Source organism: Emericellopsis cladophorae (assembly GCF_022114955.1).
Source record: "Emericellopsis cladophorae strain MUM 19.33 chromosome Unknown NODE_36_length_232396_cov_119_016030, whole genome shotgun sequence".
Classification (NCBI taxonomy): Eukaryota; Fungi; Ascomycota; class Sordariomycetes; order Hypocreales; family Bionectriaceae; genus Emericellopsis; species Emericellopsis cladophorae.
Window position 1 is genome coordinate 174957 of NW_026250961.1, and position 18933 is coordinate 193889.

The following is an 18933-nucleotide window of genomic DNA, read 5'->3' on the forward strand; positions in this document are numbered from 1 at the left end:
GCGAACGATTTTTGGGCGAGGAACGGCCTGGCGCGCATCGCAACCAGCAGCCCGCCCCGACCACATCGCTTTAGCCACTCGCGTCTGACATCCATCGCGCAGTCAATTGTAGCATCATCGCTCAACCCGAGATCCACATTTTGTTACAGTGTTGCACTACTTGGCGTTGGAAGTGTTACGCGGGCAGGCGGTCCTATCCAAGCCACATCTCACGGTCGCGATCGCAAGCTCTCTGCGCGCCCGTATCCAGCATGAGCCAACCCGATCCCAGCTTCAGCGTTCCGCAGGAACTTGTACGTTTTGTCCAGGCTGCTCTCTCTCAGCATCACATTGCTAACGTGCTCTCAGATTGGCCATGTTCACCTCGTCTCGTCACATCGGTTCCCGCGCGTCGCCAATGTCAACGTCAACGAGGTCGCCAACTGGCTGATGAATGCGCCCAGTATTGCTCGCGACAAAGCCTCCTTCTGCTGGCAATTCCTCGAACGTCCGGCTGATGGCACGATCATCATGACATGGCAGCCGTTGCAGAGACTCAACACAGCGTTCGCATCTGATGGCTACATCTGGGCACCCCCCGAGACCCTATACAAACACGACCTAGGCAACGGCTTGGTATGGCAGCCCCGGAAACCGAGAGCGCCAACATTGCTAATTGTGAATAGATTCTCGAGATCTACTATCTAAAGTCAGGCTTCGTTCCTCAGCAGGAGCAGTATGCTACACACGCACGACGTCGATTCCGCCTGGTCCCAGCGCAAGGCCACCCCAACGCGCCGCAGCCCGACCCGAACCTGTTTATCATCCACTGGGGTCCCGCGGAGCCCGCCGATCAGATGCCCGCGACAATGATTCCCGTTGATCAGCGCATCCACGCGACCATGCAAGCGCGTCAGCATCTCCTTCGACAAGGCCAGATCCGTCGCAAGGACTTCATGCTGTCGGATCGGGCCAACTGGCCCACCCTCCCGGAGCTCACTGGGCGACCCATGGAGCAGCAGATGGCACCTCGAGGTGTCCCGCAACACATGGCCTACCCTCCCCAGGGCATGGCTGGGCCTCCGGCAAAGCGAGCGAGGCACGCGTCGAACCCTAGCCAGCAGGTGCCTACCCCAGGCATGCCCGGCCAGAATGTCCCGGGCCCTATGGACATGGTGGCTTTTGATGATGACGAGGACACCTCCAGGGGTGACATGTTCGATCACATGACACCCCGTGAGATCTCGTACGCCCGCTACCAGCAGAATCACGAGTGGATGGAGGAGATCCTGTCTTCTCCCTACAGGATGTATCAAATCACCCCTTCAGATCTTGGACTAGGCCTCAAGGGGAGTCTGGCTTCCCTCACCGAAGGTATTTTCGCGGCCCAGGGCGCTGAGGCCTACCAGCAGACTGTTGAGGCAGACAAGGCCTACGTTGGCCGCTTGGACCCTGAAAAGGCTACCGAGTTCCGCAAACGGGTGGATGAGCACATTGCCAAGGAGAAGGATGAAATGGAGGAAATGAAGAAGGCGCATGAGGCAGATCTCGCAGCCATGAAGGACAAGTCAATCATGAGTGTCCGTGAGAAGGAGCTCAGGCATCTTCAAGATGCCGGGTCAGAGCTCTGGATGCCCCATGAGAACGGCGAAATCAAGAACGAGGAGTTGAAGAAGACGGTGGATGAGATCATGAAGGAGATTGAGGGCTCGACAGGGCGCAAGATTGAGAGTCAGCCGACCGTCAAGTGCGTTCAGAAGGGTGGCTATCAAGCCCCTGTAGCACCCGAACCGGCGCCTGTTGCAGCGGCGCCCTCCAACCAGATGTCACGACAAGCGTCCAATGCTGGCTCTCAAACCAGTGCTCTCATGATGGGCGAGTCTGACATTGACATGGGCAACACAGCAGCAGGCCTTCTCGATCAGATGGGCACGGGCATGTCAGCGCACTCCACGCCAGGAAATTTCCCGACTCCGCAGGCTCATCTGGTGGGTGCCCAGTCGAGTGTAGCCACGCCCCAAAACGTCAATGTCGGGTCTCCCACTGTTCCGCAGCAACAGCAGCAACAACAACAGTCTATGCAGCCCCAGCCCCAGCAGCAAAGCGGTGACGTGAACATGGGCGGTACAGAGGCTCAGAAAATGACCCCCGGCCAGAGCACGACAGGTGGCGATTGGGTGGTGGTCCCCAAAGACAACACAGCCGCGACAAATGCGCCCTCAGCTTCCAACGGTGGCACTGAGCCAACCCCCCCAGTGCCAAGGGTCCCCTCGGCAGCAGGTACGCCTGGGCTCAATGACACTGGTTTCGATCACAGCGACTTTGGTTCATTGGGTGATCTTGATTCGGCTGGTGATGCACTGGCAAGCTTTGACACGGGTGACCTTGACGGGGGAGCAGGCTCCATGGGCGATGGACTCGATCTCAGCATGGACATGGAAGACTCTGCCTTTGGTGACGCTTTCCATGGAGTGGGTGGCTCGGCAGGGCAGACACCAAGTGGCCATGATGGCATGTAAGAACGCACCTGGTTCTTATCGTCGTGATGACAAAAGTCGGGTAGATCTTGCAAGAGGGGTTCAGGCGTCCGGTCTGTTGGATTTACGCGCAGGTAGAATGCATCTGTTGTTCGCTGTACTGCTATGCGATATGTGTGTTTCGGCTCGTCACTGCTCGATTTGTAGGAAATCAAATAAACACGCTGGACGGCTCTGAATCGGTGAACAGGTGAAGTTATTAGCGACGCGCATACACTCCGTTGGTGCCCGACAGGGGACCCCTTATTTGCTTAAGATTCTCCTAGACAGCATGCAGCCTGGTTCGTACTAAACTCATGCGGAATGAATATGAATAATCAGGGCTTGTGTTCCCATGTTGAATCCTTGTGTTCGATGGAGCTTTACTATTGTGCCATAGTGTTTATCTCTTGGGATCCTAGTTCACAGAGAACAAGAATTAGTATTGTCTTCGGACTCTTTGTGCTATTATCTCCCTGTTTCTTTGACAATGAACGTGAATTGTTCGATCCTTCGAAGTATTCGACCTCGCTTGTGTTCGAAGAATGAACGCCCGAGCTCGAAGATCCTTTGTGTGTGAACAAGGCTGAAGAACGCCGCGTGAAAACCGCAGTTCGTGCGCGAGCCCATGCTTCACTCGAAATGCGTATATACGTAGATAATCGGCCGCCAGTAATGGCTTTTGCAGAACCAAACACTTCAGCCGTCCAACAAACTCAAGATATCTCCTGCAGCCTCACAGCTCACACAAGAAATCTACCACCTCACAAAACACACAAATACGTACAAAGATGCCTCACACTGTCGAAGTCGATGCCGCAACCATGAACATCAAGGACGCCTGGGCCGTCAAGGAAGCTTGTGAGGCTGCTGATGGCTACACTGTCGCCTCGATGGGCATGGAGGAATGGAAAATGACAGTTGACTATGAGCATGGTATCGACAACGCGACATATGAATTTGGCTGGCTCGTGATTGCGATTCAGAACGCGGGCTTCACGGTCACTCATGGTCATAACATGCACACGGCGATTGCAGACTACCAGACCATTGATTTGCTAGTTACCAAATAGGGGGCTGTCAGCCTGAGGCAAAGTTACAAAAGGTAAGTGAGTGAGGCTAAAGGCAAAAGGAATTGGGTTTATTTTGTTTCAGCTGCGGGCGCAGGGGGGGAAGTTTTATAGAAATTGAACGGGTGTGAACACGTTTACTTCTTATCTTGTGCATGTCATTTGTTCTTTGTGTCGAATAGCGAATCTCTCATAGATGCTGTATTACACCACAAAGGACCTGTCTTGCATAATTTGCTGCCGTGCCTGCAGAAGCTGCCTCTGTCTAACGGTCGACGCCCTGGTTTGCGTTCGCTGCAGTGCATCACCCCATTTATCGTGATTGCCGTTCACCGACATAGACGGGGGACTCTCATTCTGAGGCCGCACTCTCGTGGATCTACTCTCCTCGCGACGCGATGACAGCCAGAAAATGTCATGTATGAAGCTGTGCTCTAGTTCTCTGGGATTGCCGTCAGCGGTCCAGAAACGCTCCTCACTCAGCTCTTGCGAAAGATGCCGCCTGAAATAACGATCCTGGGTGACCCACCAGAGACGCCACACGAGGATGATGAACAGCGTCAGGGGGATGGAGATGATCCAATACACCCAAAAGTTGCGACTAAGGATGTTTTCGGACTCGTCGCCGCCACCTATCGCCTTCTTCCCGCCCCCACTACTCCCGTCTTCTTCGTCTTTGCTTGGTGCGAGCCAGTCAAACATGGACATGCCGAACAATGTGCCAATGAACTCTCCGGGGAGGAATATGGCTGTGATGACGGCAAGAGCTTTCATGGAAGCACTGTCGCGACTAGACGCCACAGCCATTCGGGCGTTGAGGGCATTGTCCTCTTGTGCCATGCGACTGTAGATATGTTCAATGAATTAGCTTTCAGCCAGAGAGACCATGGGGAGGAAGACAAACAATGTCGATCTGAGCTCGACACCGAGAATCAGCCATGCGCCGTTCCGTTTCCAGACTCATTGTCAGTCGCAAGAGACCCTCAAGGTATTGCCGAATCTCGTGCCAATGCAGGCCAAGCTCGTCAGCCATTCCAAGCGCAGACCTTGCTCTTGGCCGTCTCCCACCTTCTGGGACCGACAGAAAAGGCAAAGGAGACGGATCCCTTTCATAGGAGCCGAACTGGTCTCCCCCCATATTCAGGTCACGCGTGGGTGGCGGAGCCGTGGAACCCTCCATTCGTTCGGCCAGCTCGTCCCCAGAGATGATCAGCAACTTCACCGCTCGCTCCATGCAACGTATGGTATCCAGAAGCTTGATCGTGTCTCGCAGTACTTCGTGCGCCCGCTTCATGAGGTTTGTCATGTTCATGGCACCCCATGCCTTCACTTCGTCGCCGCCATTACCTAGCCGACGTCTGATCTTTGGATCGCTGGCTTCGAAGCCATCTGTGCTCAATGTGCTGCTGACCTCTTGTTCCAGAGCAACGACATCAAGCGAGTTCTCCTGCACCGCTTCCTCGCAGCGCATGAACTGTACCTGAAGGAGAATCACTGGCATGACGAGCGGATGGGCCCATTGATCGCGGCATGATTCCAGCCTGTGGTCGTACTCGTCCAGATCGTCAAGACGGTCCCGCCTTGGCTCCCAGGTTTGCCTGATCAAGATGGTGGCTGATCGCGTAAGAACATTATATGTCATGGACAAAAAGTCGCACGGCGTTTTGGCCGAGTCTGAGAATGACAAGATCAAGCCTACAGTATGTGAGCATGAAAGGAAAGTAGTGGCAGTGAGCTGCTGAAGACTGACTGAGCATGGTTCGGTCTCTGGACCAGAATCTAGACTCGGTTCCCACGCGGGTAGAGTACTGCAGCGTTGCGGGATGCAGATTGAGATCAGCCAGATCAATATCTGAGAGACTGAGCATATCCGGGGCACCTTCTATAGGTGAAGTTCTCCGGAAACATATTCTAGGGACAATACATCAGATATCTTGCTCGCTCAATGCTCAATGAAGACTCACACTCTACGGACTCGACCATGCAAGTCTTCCATGCCTTCCTCGTGCGGCTCAGGAACACGAAAGTCGCCCTATACAGCGTCAGCCGGAATCTTCAGCGCATTGGAGAAAATAACATACATTTCTGTCCACCATAAATCCATTCCTGAAAGCCAGGTCGAGCATATGTGCCCCTGAAGAGTCATTCTGGCTGAAACGATGTGTGATATGTGTATCACTGTGCCTTTCCTCTGTGGGCTCTCCTTCAAACGAAGGTGTTGCAGGCCGCCTGTTGTACACCACATACTCATCGTACTCGACTCTTGTGTGCGCATCATCACCTGTCAGTAGAACTTGCGCAGAGGTGGCTTGCCGGTCGTAGGTGAACAAGTCCGAACCGTGGTGAACAAAAAGCGTCATCTTGCCCGGGTAGTAGTGGGGGCCGGGAGCAGAACACGCCTTAGCATTTGTGTGTGAACATGAGGCGGTCAGAAGGCGTTTGACAAGATCAATGGATATCCACCTGCGACAGGATCGTGACGGGGCACGGACGGTGGTCATATGTACAAACATAGATCTACAATGGGAATTCGGCAAAGTAGAAGAGTCGGAGTCAACGCTCGCTCGCGGGATGTAATTTCAGCCTCGCTCGGATCGCTCCCACATTGACAACGGACAGGGATGCATGTTGTTGCTGTGGAGCACCGTGAGTGGGCGGCTTCGCTGTGATCCTTGTTGCTGCGGCGCATTGCATGTCGCCCAGAGTTGCTCAGCCTGTCCACGTGATGTAAGCAGGCGATTGAGGCAGGGGGATGCCGTGAGACGCATGCGGCGCAGCAGAATGCAGCTTTCATGTTCGACCGCCTATTATAAGGTAGTGTGAGGAAGGTCGGGAATCCGAGAGATGGATGATGTTGAGTAGAACGTACCTGGTAGACAAGGAGTGCATGATCGGGTTGCTGGATCAAGCTTATCGCTATCAGGGGGCTTATCGAGCATCAGATAAGCAGCCCCTGACTGTTTGCTTTCTTCCCGCCTCCTCGACTACGGCGAAGACTTTATCATTGTCAAGAACATGTCTTATTTATTATTAGCCTATTAATGTCGCGAAGCATCAGGAACATAGGCTAAAAGCGCTTAGCTCCAATATAGTGCTGTCATTCCAGTCGAGGACATGCCTTGTTCAACCCATCAATATCATAGACTACCGAGGACTCAAGCTCCAAACGCTTAACTCTCCAAGGTATACATATTCATTACATATAACAATGTTGCCTAAATACACGCTATGCTGATCCACTGAGCCGCCGTTCAGTGTGCAGGTCTTCAACTGTTACTGGGTCTCCTACCTGTATGGTCGGCCACTGTTCCTCTGCGGTTCTCCTGCTGGTCCTCGGCTCATGTCGCATGTGGCATCCAAAATACACTTTCCCGTCAAATTTCCTCGTTTTTGCCAAGGTAGAGTATGGCTCCTGGCGTTTCTCCCCGGTTCGCTGGTCCACACATACCATCTGGCAACGTCGACAGGCACCAAGCAACTTGAAATCCTGAAGACCTATCCGAACAGACCGCCACGTGTCTTCAGCGAACGGTTGCTCCTCGTCATCTTGGCTGCTTGTCCCAAAGACGATATTGGCACGGAACGACGCCTCGTCAACTCCGGCATTGCCCCTTGCCTTGATCTCCATATTGAGTGCGGCAACACTCGCACTCTGGATCATCAGAATAGGGCTCTCGTTCGACAGAAGTATCTTTCCATGTTGCTGCACCTCGCTATCTGAATCAGGAGGAGATGGTATCTCGGGGAATGAACCAGCTAGCCTCTGATGGGAATTCGCCTGCTGGTACTGTTGGATCCTGGCCTTCGAAGACCGACTCCCTGGGCCTTTACCGCCAGCAGGGAAGCGAGCCAAGGTACACGGTACACCCAACGCTTCGGAGAAGAAGCCGTTGATCCTCTGAGACTTGTGATAATGAGTCGATATAGACTCGCCACAGACGCGAGACAATATTTGCCGCGGGCTGTTCTCGAATAGATCCGGATTGAGTGACAAGGGTACTTCGACCGAGCCTAGTGGAGGATACCCTCTCCAGGAAACCCGCAGAGCACCTTGTTCAAAATCCAACTCGGGCTTCAACAGAGCCATCTGCGGGTAGCGCTTCTGGCTGAGAGCCTGGCCGGAGCCACGATGCACTAGACACCACTCTCTATCCCACGCCAAACCCTCTCGCTTCACCTCCCAGCGCACCCCGGGCGGGATTTCGAAAGGCGCACAGCTCTTTATGGGGAAAACGGAGAGACTCTTTACCTGGAGACCACGCGATGGAGCGCGCAAGCTCGTCCGGGTCGTCGGATTCGGGGGCTCATTCTCGATGAAGAACTCCTTCAGAAAGGCCAGGAAGCGATTGACATCCGATGCAGTACTCATGGCCCCAAAACTAACTCGAATAACGCCACTTGGTTTGCCGCCCGTGAGGTCGCTGTCCGTGCCGCAACGAAGTCCCGCCGAAAAGTTGTGCTTCATCTCCCACGGCTGGAGACTCAGGGCGGATGCAAGGCCACCAGGGCTACACATGCCTCCTGTTCGGACGTGCATCTGCTTCAAAGTCGCAATTTTGTCAAACTCGGCCAGACTCAACCATGCCCCAGCAATATTCCTCAAGTTAAAAGACACAATCGGTCCAAAGTCTGCATCATTCCCTGCTTTGCCATACACCATGCATAAAGGGTTTCTGTTTCCGTGCTCCAAGGCATGGAGCCCATCGATAAATTGTTTCCTTAGTCGACTCGTATGAGAGGACACTTGAGCCATGGATCCGTAGAGCCTTTGGTGGGTGACGATGGCTGCCTCCACCGAGATAATGTTATGCAAGGGTAGTGTGCCATCTTCCAGACGTTCGTGGAGAAGGTCCGGTTTCGGCGCGTGCCATCGTTCCTTTCCAGTGATAACCATGTCCACGGTTCCCCCGCCAAAGTACTTCCTTCGAGAAAAGACAGATCCAGCCGCCCGGCGAACAATGAGAACACCCACGTCAGGAAACCCAAATAGTTTGTACAAACTTAAGACTGTGAAATCAGGGGCCCGGTCATGGCCACTGAGGTCGAGTGGTGATGTTGCGGCCAGGGACGCCGCATCGAGGAGTGTATAAGTTCGAGACTGACTGGCACGAGGGCAGTCTCTGAGGTCTCTGGCCCATGTCAGGGGGTATCGTTTCCCATCAAAATGAGACTGTGCAGTGAACGCCACGAGTGTGTCCGGGGTGTCAGCGCAATCGACAAATAACGGTGCGTTCCCCTGAAGAAGTTGTGCGACGTCTTCGTCATCGAAGCAGCGAGCATGTCGAGCTTCTTCACGAACACCAACGAGGCTGGTATGACACGCCTGGTGATGTGCAAAGTTGAATCCACCGGGCAGTGATCTCATGCCTTCCACCACAAGCTTGACGCCAGCTGTAGTGTTGGAGACAAAGACCAGGTCGAAATCACTCGGGTCAGCTTTGAAAAATGTAAGGAGCTGTGACCGCGCATTCTCGATGCGGTCGGCTGAGCGCTGCGATGGACCCGAAACTGAATGTGGATTTCCATAGAGGTTCGAGATCATGTCCTGCGCAAAATTTTCCATGAGAGACCTTGGTGGTAGGGTAGTTCCCGCATGGTCAAGATATGTGGCATCTGGGAAGCTGTCAGTCAACAGGACCGGACCAGTACGTGCAGGCATCACATACCCTGCAGCATGGGGTACTCGATCTTGCGCATCCGTTCAATACCCTCGTCGTACTCATCGGGCTGTCTGCAGGAGGCATTCATCTCCATCTTGCCTTATGCGTTGACAGGCTTTTGGCTCAGTGACTTAAAAAACGACACCAAGGGTTTGTGTCGATATGGACTTTAGGGACGAGACGATCGCTCATCTATCGCGGGATCGTCGGGCCTGTGAAGTATGAACCACAGGTGCGTTTGATGTGAGATTCATCTCGGATACTGAGAGAGACAAAGCATGTCGAAGTGAGGAGGAGAGCAATGGCTGGGCCATAGAGAAATTGTACATGTGTTCATCCTCTCTTACCATAGGTACTCGTGGACTCGGTTTAGTCCGGCGAGACGGAGATCGCCACCTTCCATTCCCGCCCTAGGCAAATGGTCAGCCACTCCCATTGGCCGACGCGAAGAATCCAAGCACTGTGCACTAGCACCTCAGAGTGGCTGTACGTTGTGAACAAAGTTAGATGAAGGTGGCTTCACAGTGTGGAAAATTAGGTGTGCATCGCACCAATTGAGCTCCGCGCGCACTGTACCAGAGGTGCAAGCCGGAGCTGACGACCCTACACGCATCCGCGCGACTTCGCATCGGCAGCAGCTCCGGCTCCAGTTCAGCTTCCTTCGCCCTCGCAACAACGCTGGCCGTGTTCTCGCAGCGCTTCAATTGATCAACGATTCTGGTCTGCCCACATTTGCTCGTTCGAGCCTGCATCATCCTTCAAAATGTTTGTTCAACTATTTCTTCTCTATCGCTCCTCGACACCTCTGCCCAACCTCCCCTAGCTCGCGGTTCTTCATTGCAGCTTTCTATGCTGCGGACCGTCGATCCCGATGCACCACGTCTCCGTCCCATTTCTCACGATGTTGCCGCTCTCTTTTTCTCGTGGAGTCGCCCGAGGGCGGCTTCCAATTACCTCCCACTCACTTTTGCTTCCTTACCTACTTTGCCTCGCGCAGCACAGCCACCAACTCTTTTGTCACCTTTGCTTAAACGTACCTCTGACCATCTTCAAGACGTCAAGCCGCCCAGATCCACTGCTTCAAGTGCCGGGTGTTGTTGTTTAGTTTTCGGTTGATAGATTGACCGTCCCTGTCTGCCAATATGGACTCTTACTCGTCGTATCGCGATCCGGCGCGCTCGCCTCGCCCGCGCGATGACTCCCGCGACAGAACTCGCGAAGACAGAGGAGATTCTTACTATCGTGGGCGATCGCCAGGTTTGTCAGCCTCTTCCGGAATCCAATGCTCGGCCCCTAACCTATTTAAGGCCACGACCGCCGCGAACGACGTCGTTCCAGATCACCCGTCCCGAACATTGACCGATATGAACCGCGCCCGAGGCGCGACGACCGTGATCGCGATGACCGCCGCCGTAGTCCGCCAGCGATTGACCGTTACGTTCCCGGCCAAGACAGCGGAGCACCCGCTGTACTACACAATCCGGTTGCCGATCCCTCAAAGCTCCCGTACCAGGTCGGATTCTCTTACTTTAGCGAATGGTGGAGAATGAACGAGAAAATCAAGGAAGATAAAGAGCGAGCGCGGACTGGACGCCGTCGCGAGGCAGAACGGCCTCGCGGACCCAAGGAAGCCCAGGAGGAACGGGAAAGGGAGAAAGCCAAGATCCAGGCAGCGTACGACGCGTACAAGGAAGAATTGCAGGCCAAGATGGCTCGCACCTTTGTATCCGAGCACAAGGGTGAGCAGTGGTTCAAGGAGCGCTACGTTGCGGAAGTGAGGGATCCTTTCCGCGCGAGACTTAACGAGATGCGCAAAGGCTCGTATGCGCAATGGGAACATGCCGTTGAAGCGGGTGTGCTCGATGACCTCACCCTCGAGGGTCTGACGAAGAATGAGAACGGCGTAGCCGTGACAGACAAAGAAGAGGGTGAAACTCACGATGTCCTTGGAGTAGGCGACTTGGTCCCTACCACCAGTGCGGATGTGAGGGACGAGGCACAGCTGCAACCTGCGTTGCTCATCAAGACCATTGCTCCTCACGTGAGCCGGGCAAACCTGGAATCTTTCTGCAGGGAACATCTCGGCGAAGAGGAAGGAGGCTTCAAATGGCTGTCATTGTCCGACCCCAACCCAAGCAAACGGTACCACCGCATCGGCTGGGTGATGCTGCACCCTGGCCCAGATACGGAGATGGCAACCGATCGCGTCGACCCGAAGGACGAAGATAGAGATGGTGATGAGCCGATAAGATCGCCGCAGCCATCGCCCCAGCTCGTCAGCACAGCCGAGAAGGGTCTGCAGGCCATCAATGGCAAGACGGTCAAGGACGAGCAGCGCGGTGACTTTGTGTGTCACGTTGGAATCCACAACCCGCCGAGCAACCCAAGAAAGAAGGCTTTGTGGGACTTGTTTTCGGCGCCAGAACGGATCGACCGCGACCTCGAGCTGATCCGCCGACTCGTGAACCACTTTGAGGATTCCTTTGGGACGGACTTCCAGGCCATCGTCAAGGTCGAGGAGCGTGTCGAAAACATGAGGAATGAGGGCCGTCTGCAGCCGCCCGCACTCCCGACGACCAAGAAGGCGGTCAAGCATGAGCCCGAGAATGATGAAATGCTCGACGCCGAGACGGGCGCCGTTGACGAGGAAGAGGAAGAAGAGGGCGCCATTGAGGACGAGGACGCCGTGGACGACGAGGAGCTTCTTGCCAAGAAGAAGCAGCTGGACATGCTGATCGAGTACCTTCGACGCGTGTTTAACTTTTGCTTCTTTTGCGTGTTTGAGAGCGATTCAGTCCATGAGCTGACCCGCAAGTGCCCAGCCGGCCATCTCCGTCGACCGCGCTCGACACTGTCCCCTACCGCTCGCGAGGTAGCCCGCGCCAGCGCTCTCGGAGAACCGTTCCCCGAGAAGAAGCGCGTCGACAAGGTCGAAGAGGGCGAGATTGACAGTCCGGAAGGAGAGCGAAAGCCCCGAGGCGCGACGAGTAAAGCTGAGCAGCAGCTGCTTCGAGCTTACAATTGGGTCAAGACCTTTGAAGACAAGGTGATGCAGATCATTGACCCCGCGTCAGCCGACCTCCGGAAGCTTGGTGGTCGCCCAACGGAAGAAGCCGTGGAGGAAGAGATGCTCAAACATGTCAAGCAGGAGGATGAGCACAAGTTCAGGTGCAAAGTGCCCGAATGCACCAAGTTGTTCAAGGAAGAGCACTTTTGGAAGAAGCACGTCGAGAAGCGGCACTCTGATTGGCTCGATGGCCTGAGAGAAGAGGTACGAATAAGACACGGCATGACCAAAGATGCAGATGCTAACGAGGTTTTGGCAGTTTGACCTGGTGAATGCCTACGTGCTGGACCCTGCACATATTGCCCCGTCGCGAACAGACGCCAACAGTAATGGCCACTTCCCGCAGCCGAATGGACAAGGCATTGCCGGCACACCGAGGGGGTTCAACCTCTCCAACTTCTCCATGAACGGTATGATGCCGAACCTCCCCCTACCTGGGGCCAACTTTGGCCAATTCCTCGCGGGGATGCAGCCTGGTGGCTTCAACGGCATGGGCGACGACCGAACAGGGGGCCCTATGCGTCGCGGGGGCATGCAGAGCAACCGCGGCCAATTCAGATCTGGACCCTACGATCGTCGTGGAGGGCGGTTTGACCCTGGACGCCGCCCCGGTGGCTCGCGCTGGGGGGACGGTGCTGGGGCTGCTGCCGGTGGCCCACAGGAGGCCGTCCAAGGGCGCAGCCTGAAGAGCTACGAGGACTTGGACCATGTGGCAGGAGGTGGCAGCGGCGAGCTCAACTACTAGCTTGCGAGGCTGTATGGACTGTGAAGGTCCTGCTATCCCCTTTAGAAGAAAACATATCAAGGAACGGAGACTGCGGTGGCTTACTCTGCTTAAGGCGTTCAGGTGGGTTAATGGGGTGGTTGTACAGAATGGGAACGAATGACAGATTGGAACTCTAGTTAAGGATTTGGTCACATAGCCACAATTATTATCACTTGCAGCCAAGTATTAGGCCTGTTTCTGAAGTTATGAAGTGGTGGAACTGAGCTGAAACGTGCACACATGGTGTAAGTACCATTCACTCGACAAGGTCGCTCGCGTTGGTGTTTCTTGGCTGGGCAACTTGCCAGCGTTGGTGCCAATATCGATCCATTCCTATCTTCATTCTCTACTACCGGCAGCAAGTCGCATAAGGCGATGATGAACAGGTTCGACCGTCTCGCTGCGGCCGGAGAGACTGTCAAGCTCGCCAAGCTATTTGTGCAACACTTACGTGTCGATAAGAGGCCCGAGGCTCGCACGGACAGGAAGGTCCATAACCTAATCTACTAGACCGCTGGCGTTGAGGCGCGAACTGGCTTCCTAAAGTTCAAAGTCGACGTTCTGCACGCCATCAAACTTCGATGGTTCTTGGCCTACGTTGCAGACTGCGTGGTCCTCGCGTATCGACTGCAACAATTTTTACAGCCTGTGAGCATTATAAGGCTTGAGGGCTACATAGAGCCATATAAAGGTTTGCACTTTACGATACAATCATCTCGCGGACTGGAGGGAGTTCGGCAGAGGCCTTGAGTAGACTCTCGACAAGCCAATCAGCGCTCCCGATAAAGCGGCCCGTGTCCCCACACCCCACCATCCATCCGGCTGCTTATCTGTGACATTTTTTTCCTCTCCCACTGCCAATCTGAATCTGAATCCCGACCGGCTTGGAAGATTTCTGCTATTGGCATTCAGTGATTGCTTTGCCTTTCCACTGCGCGAACAACTGGCCGAAGAGGGCCCCAAACCGACAAAATGGGCATGTTAGCAGAGACCAAAAGGTAGATTGACCGTCGGCAACTACCCAGACAACCGCTAATTGCTCAACAGCCGGCGCAAGCTCAACCACGATCCCAACAACACGAAATGGTCTCGCGACACGACGACATTTGGCCAGAAGATTCTCCGCTCGCAAGGATGGCAGCCGGGCGAGTACCTCGGCGTGCAGGATGCGGCACACTCCGAATTCCACACTGCCGCCAATGCCTCCTACATTCGCGTCTCACTCAAAGATGACATGAAGGGTCTCGGGTTCGACAAGCGCAAGGAAGACGAAGTTACGGGCTTGAACGAGTTCTCGGACCTACTGAGCCGCTTGAACGGCAAGAGCACCAAGAGCGTGGAGCAGGAGAAGGCCAAGAGACTGGAGGTGAAGATGAGCGCGTACGTGCAACATCGGTACGGAGCTATGCGCTTCGTGAGGGGCGGACTCTTGGTTGGAGACGAGTTGAAGAAGGACGATGAGAACGAAGCGACCTCCGAGACGGTGGAATCTGACGAAGGCTCGTCTGGTACGGACGAGGTGTCCGAGAAGAAGCAGGAAGAGGCGCCCCCATCGTCGAAGAAGCGCAAAGCAATGGATGACGACGAGGAGGACCTTTCGTCGTCATCGTCATCATCGGAGGAAGAGGAGAGTCGGAAAAAGAGGCGCAAAAAGGAGAAGAAGGAGAAGGCTAAACCCAAGAAGGACAAGCACGGCAAGAGCAAGTCCAAGAAGCCGTCCGCCTCGCCCACCGATACAGACGACGAAGACGAGGCAAAGAAGGCCAATCGAGCGCGGAAGGAAGAGAAGCGCGCCAAGAAGGAGCTCAAACGGGCGAGGAAGGAGGAGAAGAAGCTGAAGAAGAAGCGCAAGGTGGAAGCCGAAAGCGATGCTTCCGAGTTTGCTGCTGCTACGACAGCTACCGCCACCCCTGTGATGTCTGGAGCTTCAACGCCGCGGATCAACAATCCTCACCGTGTGCGGTCACGGTTCTTGGCGGCGAAACGAGAGGCTTTGATGGATCAAAAGGCGTTGGATAAGGTATGTTCACTTCCCCTCTCTAGGTTTACATTGCGCGCCTTGACTGACTTGTGGCAGATCTGGATGGTCAAGACTTGATGTTACCTATATATGTACGGCTGGTTGAAAAGGCACGATAGAAACGCCACTAGATCCACTGGATGCAACATTGTGGTTGTGCATTTACTCAAGGAGTTTGCAGCGTTCATCTGGGTTATACCTAAATAGATTGCATTTACATCTATCGCTCACGTCTGTTTGAAGCCGCGAGTGCAGCCAATATCGCCGTGTTACCACAGCCCTGCCCCAGCCGCTCTTTAAAAAGATGGGGTTTATTGTGTTTAAAATCAGGTGACAGGTTTTATGGAGAAGATGCTATCCACGTTTTTGTGCAATTAATTCGAATCCTACCCCGAGACTTTGGGCCACGAACATGTGATCATGGCTCGCTGTGATCTGCATAGAGCGCTTGCTTCATCGAGGCTTTCCCGTCGATGATTAGTCAGCGCAAAGAGAAGAACTTCGATGATTAGAATATCAGAGCTGCTACTCGATGTTGACTTTACATGCATTGTGAACACGTAGTAATATTTATTCGTTGTGGCAAGCTGTCTCAAGAGTGCGATAACCCTGCCGCCAGCCCGGCAACACAGAGACGGTGCGAGGGCGGCGTGTGAGCCTAATAAATTCGCACCCACCTATAATTTCCAACCTTGTCTGAGCTAAGAATGACAGTCTAACAGACCGCCCCAACCAAATAACGTCTGCCCGGGTATATATAGAATGGTGCGTCTTCACTGCTACCTGAACTCGCCTTTCCTCTTATTGTCGACATCCGCACTCTGCCTTTTGTTTACATCAGGTTCTCGTCTCCCCTAGGCGAACTTGATGACTTCAATCATGTTTCCTATTCCATGAATAACCCCGTATGCGCCACTGCTACACGCAGTCACCGCAAATCGATTCCATCATCCGGCACGCCTGCCTTGCACATCTGCATCCATCTACAACATATCACTGCCACGCAACATCCTATGCGCAGATGTATTCCGCTCTTGCTGTCATAACCTTCCCAGGTAATGCTGGTCGAGGGTCTGGCGCGTTCTCGTCAGAGCGAGACCCCCGAACGACTTGCCCGATTGTCAACATGTCACGGCCACACTTCGAGTCCTAGCGTCTTGCCATTTTCTCAATGTGGCCGGTTCTACATTCCTGGCATATTGACGATGAGCGACCGACGGATCGTGCCGACTGCGACGATTTGTCCTGGGCAGGACATTAAAAGGCCCACTCGGTGTCGACGTGGTATGGGCTCTCCCACCTCGACAACCAAGGATGGCCAGCATCTGAGTCAGGACAGTGCTGGACCAATGGGTCCTGGGCATGACAGTTAAAAGGCTCGATGAGCGTGGGTGAGCCGACGTCGCTCCCCACGCAATCAGAGTGGCGAGACTATTGTGTCGGCCACATCGAAACGCGGTCGTAACTAACGACGTACGACGCGTGAATTTCCTCGGACCGTCAAGAGACACGGGCTGAGACAGGTGGTGCCTTTAATGATGACAGATGCATCATCAAAGGCAGATCAGAGTGAATTGATTGGATGAGTCGGTTCACTCAATTAACCTGGCAAGAGGGATTAACCCCTCTGTCCCCAAAAGGGACAGACATTTAATGTCGTGCAATCAGTGATTTGTTTGGATGAGTCGGTTCACTCAATTGACCTAGCAAGAGGGATAGCCCCTCTGTCTCTAACAGGGACAGACATTTTATGTCGTGCCCATGCCAGTACGGAACTATATGTCCGTACTGGCGATACAGGCTGTTGGGCCCACCAATATGCTCAACAGCAGTGGGTAGGCGTTTCCAGTATATGATATTGCAAGTGGCCCGAGCTGCCCGCAACGGGCAGGGATCCCAGGAGGACTCTTTCTGAAGGGGACAAGCGTGATAGTGTGAGCAACTTCCAAGCTCACTGCCCCGGAGCCAGCGTCTCGGACTAGGCCGAGGAGAGTTGTTGGTCGAGTAGGCACTCGACAGCTATGTGCCTGGGATGTGGCGGATGGCATTCATCTCCCGACAGACTGCGGCTTTTCGCGCAGCCCGCAGGAGATGAGCGGAACCTCAGGATGGAGGGATGGTCACGCCTCCCGCGAACTTTGCGGAACCATGTTTCGTGGTGTTTGGTCCTGACACTAGGCGATATTATAACTGGAAACGGTCCCACTCCCCGACAAGAGGAAATTGGATGTGGTATTTGATTTGGCTGGAGGGACGCTTGAACTCTTCATCATATGATAGTTGAATTTGTGAATACAAGTCCTGCCTTTCCTACCTTGCTTGTCACCGCGTGAGATATATGGATACGTGACTAACACGGTAAGTCTGAAGACCTCGTGCATCATATAGACACATGGAAGCAACACAGTAGCACGGCTTGCAATTCACAAGGACTCATTGGAATGAGTTCACAACATGTTATAAATCTTAGAACAAATATCAGATTGTTTCTAAATCCGGCATGAAAGCCTCGCTAGCTTGGTACTTGCTTTAATGCATACCCAAACGCCATCAATCGGTAATGTACACTAATGCTGCCCTTGCATAGTTCATGTTCTCTCACTCAATTCTCACTTCGCATTACGGCCGAAGTTACTGAAGCATGGTTAGTGTCAGAGCGAACCATCGGGCACAGCAACACATACTTGTGGAAGAATGTTCCGAAGAAGCCAGGCTTGGGCCCTTGGTCGGACAATGACTGTCGACGGGCAAGGTTGGCGTCGCTACTACGCTTCTGATTTTGCAGACCCTCAAAGGCAGGCATGAGACCCGAGCTCTAAGTTTTGTCAGATACCGTACATCAGACTTGGAGAATGGAGGGGACTAACCCGGCGACGGCTGCCAGTGCTGGTTTGGGCGGTGGTGGGCGGGCTCTGGGATGCTTCAGACATGTTGGCGTGTTCGGTGGAAGATGTTGTCTTAGGGGAGAAATTGGCAGTGATTCAGATGTTGAGGTACAGGATCGTGATGGGTAGAGGGTGGAGGATGGACAAATATTGGTCATGGCGGGTTGCTTTCCAATATATATGTTCCCCGAACAGTACCTACGCTTCTCCTCATTGACAGGTAAGGGCTAGTGACACCCCCTCCCACCATGACGTTCTTGAAGGGAGGACGGCCATCATCGTATTCTTAGGGGAAGATCTGTCCCACTGTGGAATGCGGTGATCCAGTGTCATCATAAGCTGTGCATTCTTCATTTAGAGTAGCTGGCGACAGCCTTATCCTGATTCAAAGCTCTACAAGGCCTATCTGAGCTCCCGGGCACAAGAAACGTGCCAAAAGTGCAGCTCAGATGGAGAATTGACAGAAACAATGCTCAAGGCTGTCCTGTCTGCACCGACATCACCTGGTCTTTCTGACAGCTTCAGACCATCCGCACCATTTGCAGGGGACACACCCCTCCTCTAGCCCTGATAATCAGGAACTGAAGCGTTGGCTTCGATCGCAGCACCAGTGCCGCGTGCATGTAGCGAGTGTGATTCCGCTACTGCGTTCATGACAAGGTTCAGGTGGTGCGGCAGAGCAGAATCGAGAACAGTCGATGATCCCCAGTGAGTGGACTCTGTGAGTCTGTGGAGTACGTGGAGGACGTCATGGCGGCCTTTAGCGTCATCACGACCCTTGCCGGCGGTGGGCTAAGCTAATAATTACGGGTCGCTCAAAGTCCTGGGGCAGGTGATTAATGATTCTGCATGTCTATCGCTTCAAAGTGACTCGGGGTAATATCTTGTGGTAGCTTCTGTGGATGGATGGGCAGCCCCTCCCATCCAGCGCCAGTCGATACCTACACGTACGTGTAGACTCAATCCACCA

General features: G+C 53.9%; 6 protein-coding genes across 6 annotated transcripts; 4 read left to right on the forward strand and 2 right to left on the reverse strand.

The window, feature by feature from the left end:
• Positions 1-251: 251 nt before the first annotated feature.
• J7T54_000090 (SWI/SNF and RSC complexes subunit-like protein) lies at positions 252-2498 on the forward strand (the record flags this gene model as incomplete). The annotated part of the gene is made up of 3 exons (XM_051507840.1): positions 252-293; positions 349-615; positions 666-2498. The coding sequence occupies 3 exons, from the start codon at positions 252-254 to the stop codon at positions 2496-2498; spliced, it is 2142 nt and encodes a 713-aa protein (XP_051361040.1).
• Positions 2499-3286: 788 nt separating this feature from the next.
• J7T54_000091 (uncharacterized protein) lies at positions 3287-3568 on the forward strand (the record flags this gene model as incomplete). The annotated part of the gene is made up of 1 exon (XM_051507841.1): positions 3287-3568. One exon carries the CDS (start codon positions 3287-3289, stop codon positions 3566-3568), a length of 282 nt encoding a protein of 93 aa, XP_051361041.1.
• A 201-nt stretch (positions 3569-3769) lies between these two features.
• Positions 3770-9319, reverse strand: J7T54_000092 (Molybdenum cofactor sulfurase; the record flags this gene model as incomplete). The annotated part of the gene is made up of 8 exons (XM_051507842.1): positions 3770-4409; positions 4648-5179; positions 5316-5444; positions 5530-5597; positions 5813-5964; positions 7014-8194; positions 8669-9178; positions 9232-9319. The coding sequence occupies 8 exons, from the start codon at positions 9317-9319 to the stop codon at positions 3770-3772; spliced, it is 3300 nt and encodes a 1099-aa protein (XP_051361042.1).
• A 1100-nt stretch (positions 9320-10419) lies between these two features.
• J7T54_000093 (Zinc finger protein-like protein) lies at positions 10420-13037 on the forward strand (the record flags this gene model as incomplete). Its single annotated transcript, XM_051507843.1, has 3 exons — positions 10420-10482; positions 10739-12496; positions 12552-13037. 3 exons carry the CDS (start codon positions 10420-10422, stop codon positions 13035-13037), a joined length of 2307 nt encoding a protein of 768 aa, XP_051361043.1.
• Positions 13038-14030: 993 nt separating this feature from the next.
• On the forward strand, positions 14031-15156 carry J7T54_000094 (uncharacterized protein; the record flags this gene model as incomplete). The annotated part of the gene is made up of 3 exons (XM_051507844.1): positions 14031-14056; positions 14106-15078; positions 15136-15156. 3 exons carry the CDS (start codon positions 14031-14033, stop codon positions 15154-15156), a joined length of 1020 nt encoding a protein of 339 aa, XP_051361044.1.
• A 2531-nt stretch (positions 15157-17687) lies between these two features.
• On the reverse strand, positions 17688-18008 carry J7T54_000095 (uncharacterized protein; the record flags this gene model as incomplete). Its single annotated transcript, XM_051507845.1, has 3 exons — positions 17688-17712; positions 17763-17893; positions 17946-18008. The coding sequence occupies 3 exons, from the start codon at positions 18006-18008 to the stop codon at positions 17688-17690; spliced, it is 219 nt and encodes a 72-aa protein (XP_051361045.1).
• Positions 18009-18933: the final 925 nt, after the last annotated feature.